Source organism: Molothrus aeneus, chromosome 1 (genome assembly GCF_037042795.1).
Source record: "Molothrus aeneus isolate 106 chromosome 1, BPBGC_Maene_1.0, whole genome shotgun sequence".
Lineage (NCBI taxonomy): Eukaryota > Metazoa > Chordata > Aves > Passeriformes > Icteridae > Molothrus > Molothrus aeneus.
The window spans coordinates 143441602-143449962 of record NC_089646.1 but is presented as its reverse complement, the minus strand read 5'-3'; the positions used below and the strand labels follow the sequence as shown (position 1 = coordinate 143449962).

At 52.6% G+C, this 8361-nt stretch overlaps 1 protein-coding gene across 2 annotated transcripts; it reads right to left on the bottom strand.

Annotated features, from left to right (window-relative positions):
- Positions 1-520: 520 nt before the first annotated feature.
- Positions 521-4282, bottom strand: MYC (MYC proto-oncogene, bHLH transcription factor). 2 transcript variants are annotated; one of them, XM_066548348.1, is made up of 3 exons: positions 4176-4282; positions 2556-3261; positions 521-1511 (listed from the first exon to the last, which is right to left on the bottom strand). In XM_066548348.1, the coding sequence occupies exons 2-3, from the start codon at positions 3244-3246 to the stop codon at positions 937-939; spliced, it is 1266 nt and encodes a 421-aa protein (XP_066404445.1). In that variant the 5' UTR covers positions 3247-3261; positions 4176-4282; the 3' UTR covers positions 521-936. The 2 variants fall into 2 exon arrangements, with proteins under 2 accessions (XP_066404445.1, XP_066404455.1); XM_066548358.1 differs by lacking the exon at positions 4176-4282 and adding an exon at positions 3925-4165.
- Positions 4283-8361: the final 4079 nt, after the last annotated feature.

Sequence of the window (8361 nt, the reverse complement as noted above, 5' to 3'; positions counted from 1 at the left end):
GCAGAGCCTACATACTGAGGTGATCAGTGAGAAAATGCACCACTCCAGCTTTACTTTCAGCAGGAAAATGACCACAACCAACACAGGCATTGCTACCACACCTGCATGGAGGACCTGGTGGCAAGGCAAGTTGAATTGACATTACACTGACAATTTTACCCACTTCAATTAAGAGATGGAGTGGGAGCAAGAATCTAGTCTCTACTAAGCTGTGAGCAAAACTAACACCATTTCCCCTCATCCAACCCCCCTTTAACTTCAGTCAGGTCACTGTCAGAATGACAGAAAAAGGAATGTCATGGAAATAGACATGCAATGACAACAGTGGGAAACAAAGTGAAGTCTTTACACAGGATTTAGCTAATTATATTTTGGGCAAATATTTATTTATCTAAAAACAAAATAAAAATCATTTGTAAAAGGAAAAAAAAAAAGTACTTAAATAAAAAACAAAATTGTGAAATGTTATGGCACAGAAGTTCAAGACAAGTATAAATCCAGTTGCCACAACTGTTGCGTATTAATGTTGCACATTTTTCTATAAAGGCTTTATTAAAGGTATTTACATGGCAATATGATGTGTAAATATATACAGCAAACTGGGGACAACCTTTTTCTTTTGGATTCTCATATGAAAAAATGCCTTAAATACAAAATCTTAAAAGAAAAAAAATTGAAGAGTTCATCCCCAAGCATGAAGAATGTCCCATCATCCCTTATGTCCAAAGTATCAATTATGAGGCAGTTTTGAGGTTCTGGCCAAACCCTTGGGAGATTCAGCCAAGGTTGTGTAGTCTCAAGTTAAATCGCACAGCATGCAGTTGCAATAGTTCCATACTCGATGGACCGCGTAGTTCATGAGAGATATTAGAATCATTAATATTTTATCATAGTTTCAGTCTAGTTTGCATTATTCTAAGTGATGCTCAAGAGTTCCTATGCACAACAGTTCCTTAGCTGCTCAAGTTTGTGTTTCAACTGTTCTCTCCTCCGCCTCAATTGCTCTTTCTCTGCAATCAGTCTGTGTTCCTCTGACTGGATGGAAAGAACGTACTCTGTCGCTTTTTTCAGGATGACAACCTTGGGAGCCTTTTCATTGTTGGCCACCTCGGGTATCTCATCACGCAAGGCAAAGAAACTCAACTTCAGCTCATTTCTCCTCTGGCGCTCCAAGACATTGTGTGTTCGCCTCTTGTCATTCTCTTCCGAATCTGACGAGCCTGACGTGCGCGGACTGGAGCATTTTCGGTTGTTGCTGATCTGTTTGAGAACTCTGCCACTTTCCAACCTTAGCCTTTTTGCAGCTGGGTATTCAACCTTGGTGGAGGGAGGAGCGGCATAATTGTGCTGATGGATGTTGACGTGACACCGTTTGAGAACCAGCGGGCTTTGGTGGGGCTTACTGTGCTCTTCTGACGTCTCTGTGCTGCTGGACTCTGTGCTGGATTCATACTCATTTGCTTCAGCTAATGTAACAACATCAATTTCCTCATCTTCCTCTTGTTCTTCTTCTGCCATAAAAAAAAAAAATTAATTCATAACTTGTATGTAGGCACTCCCAAGACTACTGTATGTAAAGGGAAGGCTACTATGAGTTGCACAATGAGGAACCCAATGACAAACCCTTCTTAAATCTATTTCATGATGCTGGACATGGCTTTCCCCAAGAGCCTTCCCTTTAAGGAAGCAATGCTTCAAGTACAATAGGACACATGGACTGCAGTCCAAACCCTGGCTCCCTGATTTCAAAAAGTTGTAATGATCTTGCGTAATGTCGAGTGCATGAAAGATAGTAGGAAAGTTTAACCTCGGTTGTCAGCAGTACAGCGCAATAAAGCTCCCAGACTCAAGCTGCCCTTAATTATGGATTTAGAAGGCTTTGGCCACGCCTTAAAAGAAAGCTTACTTAACACACATGGGTATTCAGAGACATTTTCTGAATCTCTCTTGATCTGGTAATTTGTGGAAAATAGGAGGGAGTTTGGGGGCAAAAAAAAAAAGAAAACTAGTTTTAAAAAAGGAAAAGGGGAAGGCTGTAGCGCTTTGGGTAGCGCTTCAAACCAGATTTACGAGGGAGCGGAACCCGCTGTCACATACCTAAGGAAGCATTTCTAAAACTTTCCCAGCCCCATTCACTCCCCTGCAGTCACTTTCACTAGCACCTCCCTGACTGCACATTCTCCCCGCGGCTCTCGGGCTGCAGTTAACTCCTTCCCGGCCCACGGGTGAAACCGGGAGCCAACCTTATCGGGACCCCATGATGAAAGTTTATCCCACCTACACTTACACATACTTTTTTCCCCCCGCTTTTCACTCCCTTATTCCCCGGAGGAAAAACTGGGCTGGTTTTCCAGGAAATAAGCTGGCTAGGACTGTCCGTGCCTCGCAAACGTGGCATTAAAAAAAAAAAAAAAAAAAAAATCGCACGCGGGGAGGGGGGCAAAAGGGGGCTGAGGAGGGAGGCGGGGGTGTGCTGCCTTCCAGCTGCGCCCCGGGAGCCCCTGGCGCCGCGCGGGTTCCCACGCCCTCCCGGAGCACGCGTGGGTCCCACTCACCCGAGTCGCTGCTGGTCGTGGGCGGCGTGTCGACGCCCAGCAGGGACGCGGGGCTGGCGCCGGGCGGCGCGGCCCGCGGGGCCCGCTCGCTCAGGGGGTAGGGAAAGACCACCGAGGGGTCGATGCAGTCGGCGGCGGCGGCGCCCAGGTCGTGCAGGTAGAGGCTGACGGAGGCGGCGGGGGACGCGGCCAGTCCGGGCGGTGGTGCCGCCGGCGCGGCGGACGGCGGTCCGGGGCGGGCGGCGGGGCCCCCCTCCCGGCGGGCAGCCTGGTAGGACGCCAGCTTCTCCGAGACCACCTTCTCCAGCTTGGCGGCGGCGGAGAAGCCGCTCCACATGCAGTCCTGGATGATGATGGACTTGACGGTCTCGTCGTCCGGGTCGCAGATGAAGCTCTGGTTGACCATGTCCCCCCCGAGGAGCTCGGTCACAATCTCCAGCTGATCAGCGGTGGAAGGGAAGCAGGAGGCGGTGGCCAGGCTGGAGCGGCGGCTGGGGGAGAGGGGCGGCGTGGGCAGCAGCTCAAACTTCTTCCATATGTCCTCGGACGGGGCGGGGGGCTGCAACTCGCTGCCCCGCTGCTGCGCCGCCAGGTAGAAGTTCTCTTCCTCCTCCTCGAAGTAGAAGTAGGGCTGCACAGAGTCGTAATCGTAGTCGTAGTTCTTGCTGGAGAAGCCGGCGCTGAGCGGCATCGCGGCGGCTGGTGCCTGCGGGAGGGAGGGGAGAAAGGGGCACCCGGGTGAGCTGTGGGGGTCGGCTCTCCCCGGCTTCGGTGGAGCTACCGGCCCCCGGCGCGCAGCGCTCCCTCCCCGCTCCGCACACCGTGCCGGCAGGGAAATGCGCAGTCGCGTTTAGTAAAAAAAAAAAAAAAAAAAAAAAATTATAATTATAGTAATAATTAAAAAAAAAAAAAATCAAAACCAAAAAAAAAACCCAAAAACCTACGACCCTCCTTCACTCCGTTCTAAGCGCGGCGGAACAATCGGGAGGCGCGACCTGACCCGCCGAGGGATCGGTCGTCAGCTCCCGGACCACCCTCCCCGCTCCCCCGGAGGGGCTGCGGCAGCCCGGGTCGGCTCGGCTCGGCTGGGCTCAGCTCAGCTCTCTGCCGCTCACATGGGGCACGGAGCTCCTTCCCTCCCGGGACCGCATCGCCATCCCTATCCCCCGTCCCGGCGGGAAGGGGTGCCAAGCGCCCGGCGGCTTCCAGCCGGGAGCCGGGCGGTTCCTCAGCCACCCACCTGGGCGTGCTGGCGCTGCGCGGGGACAAGCAGCGACCTTGGCAAACTTTGCCAAATCTTGTCATATATATATATACACATATCCGCATATATATAAATGCATATAAGCAATATATGTAGCAATCATACCCTGCCTGCGCACACGCGAGAAGCAAATGCTCCCCTCCCCCCGCAAAAAAATTAAATTAAAATCCGAGCGCAAGAAAAAGATGGGAACGCCGGAGCTCCAGCAGAGGAGAGCGTCCGTCGGGAGGAACCGTCGGTATCCACGTCCGCGGAGCGCAGCCCTGCCAGCAGCCGGGGTGTCACCAGCCTGTGTCAATCCAAACGCCACAACCGCGGGAATCGAGTGATGGGAAGCGAAGAGCCCCGCAACTCACCGGCTTCTCCAACGCGCCAGCTGCGAGACGTAGCGAGGCGATTATTGCAGGCGGTGCGGGAACAACGAAGGGAAAATGGATAGATGATAAAAAGAACCGCCAGAAAGGACGGGGGGGAAATTAAAAAAAAAAAAAAAAAAGAAAAAAAAAAAGAAAAATAGACAAAACGCCGGGAGAATGTAGGTCTCTTTCTCCCACTACGGTTTGATAAACCCCACGGAGCGGCGGAGCAGCCGCCTCCCGGCGCGGTCGGTCGGTCGGTCGCTGCTCCGGGGCGGCGCGGCGCGCTAGCCGGTACAATAGAAGTTTAGTTGCTTTCCTCCTTTAAAGCGCCGGCGAGGGGCGGGGGAGCGGTGGCGGGGGCGGGGGCAGCACCGCGGGGCCCCGCCGCGCTCCCGCCCGCCCTCAGCAGCCGCGCAGGTTCCGCGCTCCGCCGCGGGAGGGCGCGGTGCTGCGCGCCCCCTGCGCTCCTGAGCGCGCACAGATCCGCGGCCGCGCCTTGCCCCCGCCTCCGCCGGCCAGGAGAGAGAGAGGGAGCTGCGCCGGCAGAAGGCGATGCCGCGCTCCGCGGCCCTTTTTATTTATTTTACTATTTTTTTGTTGTTGTCTTTTACTACGAGCCGCGCACGGAGAGGTCGGAAGTAAACATAGTAGGAAAAAAAAAAAAAAAGAAATTACTAGCAGGGATTAAAGGCAGATCCTCGCCGCTCCCCTCCTCCCGCTGGCGTTCTCGCAAGGGAGAGCGCGGTAACCCCGATGGCGGCGGCGGCGGGGAAGGGGCTTCACCCGCCCCTCGCCCCCCTGGGTGAGGCTCCAGCACCTCAGGGCGAGCTGGTCCCGCAGCGCAGAGCGGTGGCCGAGGGGCAGCGGGGGAGGCGCGGGCTGCCGGCACAAAGGAGCGTGTGTAGCTGGGGCACCCCCCAACCCGGTCGCCGCTTGATTATCCCGCCTCTGCCGGCGTCTGCAGAGGATTAAACAGGGAGGGGGCGGAGGCAGAGCCCCACGGGGGTCACCTTGCAGCCACTCTCCCTTTGGCGGTCCCCGCGTGTGCCCCCGCCCCGGCTTGTGCCGCCCCCACTCTGACCACCTCCTCTCGCCCTCTCGCCCCATGGTGACCTCCCTCCTTTCGGTCATCCCCGAGGGACGCGGAGCTGCTGCGGCTGCAGAGCTGCGACGGGGCGCTCCCTCCTATTCCCGTTCCCTATCACGACGGGTCCCTCGGGAACCCCGTCTCCGAGGAACCTTCAGCTGCCGGCGACCCTCCCGGGCGTCCCCGACCCCCTCCCGCAGCTCCCGCACCTGCCCTTCTCCCGTCCCCCGGGACAGCCGCCAGTCTACAAGGAGCTACGCCCCGCGCATCCTGCCACCACATCCCCACGCCGGCCTCCGCACTCGCGGGAGGTGGAGGGACACCCCCGTGTGCCCCCCTGAACGCTTCCCGGCGGCTCTCCCGTTCCCACCGCGGGCAGCCCGCTGGGATGTTCTATGCCTGTATGTGTATTTATTCCCCGCTTCCCAGCATTTTGCACAGCACACGCGAGCACAAGCCCTCGGGGTTGCGGGGCCGCCCCCCGGGCGCGGGGACCCCCGTCCGTGCCCGGCGGAGCCGCCGCTCCGGGGGCGGCCCCGCGTTCCCACGGCGGCCGCGCCGCTTCCGCGGGGCCAGCGCGCCCCCTCCCGGCCAGCGCGCCCCCGCCGCGACAGCCGCGACCCCCGGGCCCGGCGCGCCCTGCGCTGCACCGCCACCCTCCAAAAAACAGCACCAAACCCAGCCAAAACACACCCATACACGACTAAACAAAACAAAATAACCCCACTCATTTTGCTGTTTCCGATCGTGTCTGATGAAGAGCGTTTCGCCAAGCAGAGTGTGTGCAAACATCGCAGTCCTCACGGAGCAAAGGGTGGCAAGGAACCTCGGGCCACCTTCTGTCCCGTGTCCTGTTGATTAAAGGACAGTTTTACGCAGAGAGGGTGACAAAACAAGAGCTGTGGCATAGGCATGGTGTAGATGCTTCACCAACTGACATTTCCAGAATGGGATATGCATACCTTTGCTCAGAAATGGCTTAAAATACATTGTGCTATTTTTAAATAACATCCCACTCTGCCCATAGCAAACCTTCCTTCTGTAAATGGAAGTAACATGACTAAAGGCAGGCCAGAAAGGTGCAAGATCCAAATTACTCTAGTTACAACTGGTGTAAAATGCAATATGGGCACCTGTCTATTTAGGAATAGCATCAGTTTCACCAGATACACAATAAATGTCCTCAAAATTGTAAAAGCCATTAAAGTTCAGATGGAGCTGCTAATAGGTGAAATATTTTGAAATTACTCCAGTACAGATAGGGTTGAAAATCATGATCCCATTCATAGCTGCAATAGAATCACAGACAGAGCAATTAACTCTAATATCACAAAGGGTTATGACTTAAAGTGGAGAGGAATAAGTAACATGAGCAGATGGACTTTTAAAATACCCTGTGTTCACAAGAATGGAAAAACAGGAAGGGAAGACTGGGAGAAATGTGCCATTGAAACAATACAGCCTTCAGAGGAAACAGTCTTTAAAATATTCTACATGATTTCTCCAGGCATGTGCAGACTGTGAGTTCACTTTTTGTTGAGGAGCCCACTCTGAGGTGCACCAGCATGGATCTTATGAGGCAGTTTTAGTGTAGATGAAAAAAAAAAGGTATTTTGCTCTGATTTCTTATGTTCAACCCCAGATAAAAAAGAAGCAAGGTGTGAAATCAGTAAGTATCAATTTCCAGTAAAAGGGCCATTTTGACAAAATAGCTGTTATACAGAAAGAATAAATGCACAAGTATAGCATTAAGATGACAGTGACAGCAGAGTCAATGTGATTGTTTTGTCATGGAAGGATTTAGTGATCAGTAGGAAATGGGAGGGGACTGAGCAGGGACCCCAGGTGGAATGTATGTGTGATACACCCACAGAGTGGGAACCTGTGAGAAGCAGAAATGAAAGCAAAATGTGAGAGAGAAGTAGAGGTGGTGGGAAAAGCTCTTGCACTCCCCTGCCTGGAAACCCCTGAAACATAATGTGCTGTGTGCCTGTGCCACCTACTGCATGTTTTGTTCTCAGGAGACATCTGCAATTTCTTTTTCAGAGGACAATAAGCTGTCTAACAGTCATAGGGTCACCATGAACACTGTACTAGGTCCAGCTCTGGGTACTCCAACATTAGAAAAAGCATGGAGCAGCCAGAGTGAGTCCAGAGGAGGCCATGAAGATGATCAGGGGGCTGGAGTACCTCTGCCATGAGGAAAGGCTGAAAGAATTTTGGTAGTTCAGCCTGGAGAAAAGAACTTACAACGCCTTCCAGTAACTAACAAGGGCCCATAAGAAAGCAGGAGAAGAACTTTTGACAAGGGGATGTAGAGATAAGATGAGGGTAAACAGCTTTAAACTGAGAGTAGGTCTAGATTAGAGATCAGGAGGAAATTCTTCACTTTGAGTGTGGTGAGACACTGCAACAGGTTGCTCAGAGAAGTTGTAGCTGCCTTATCCCTGGAAGTGTTCAAGTTCAGATTGTATGGGGCTTTGAAAAACTTGGTCTCATTAAAAGTGTCCCTGCCCATTGCAGGGGATTGGGACTAAATGATCCTTCAGGTCCCTTCCAACCCAAACCATTCCAGGTGTCTATGAACTCAGAGCTATCTTCAGAAATTACTGCTGAAAGTTCCACTTGACCTCTCCAAAGCCTTGCAGGTCTCTGGCCTTTCACAAGTGAGAAACAGGAAAGTACTAACTAGATACTAATTAGTCTTGGAAAGTCCTAAGTCTTTGAATGAGTGATATACCCAAACAAATGTGGTCAGTTCAGTCAGAGACACTAAAATAGGCTAGCACACTTTCACTGATAGCATCTGTGCAGAGAATCATGTCCCCACTGCTACCCCAAAAGACCCCAGTCTGAAATGCAGAGACATACGACAGCGTCAAGGAGAATCAGATTTACCTTATTACTATGAAAGCCAGAAAATAAATGAGTTACTTTTTCATCTCTTTCAGCAGCTGTAATTTCTTTAACAATAGGAGGTGAGATATGTGTAGGCAGAATCTGACAGTGTTTCTGCAAGCTGCACAGCACTGACTAAATTAATAACATCTTCCTACCCCCCTCCTCCAGGCTCAGGGAAACTCATATGCTGTGCTA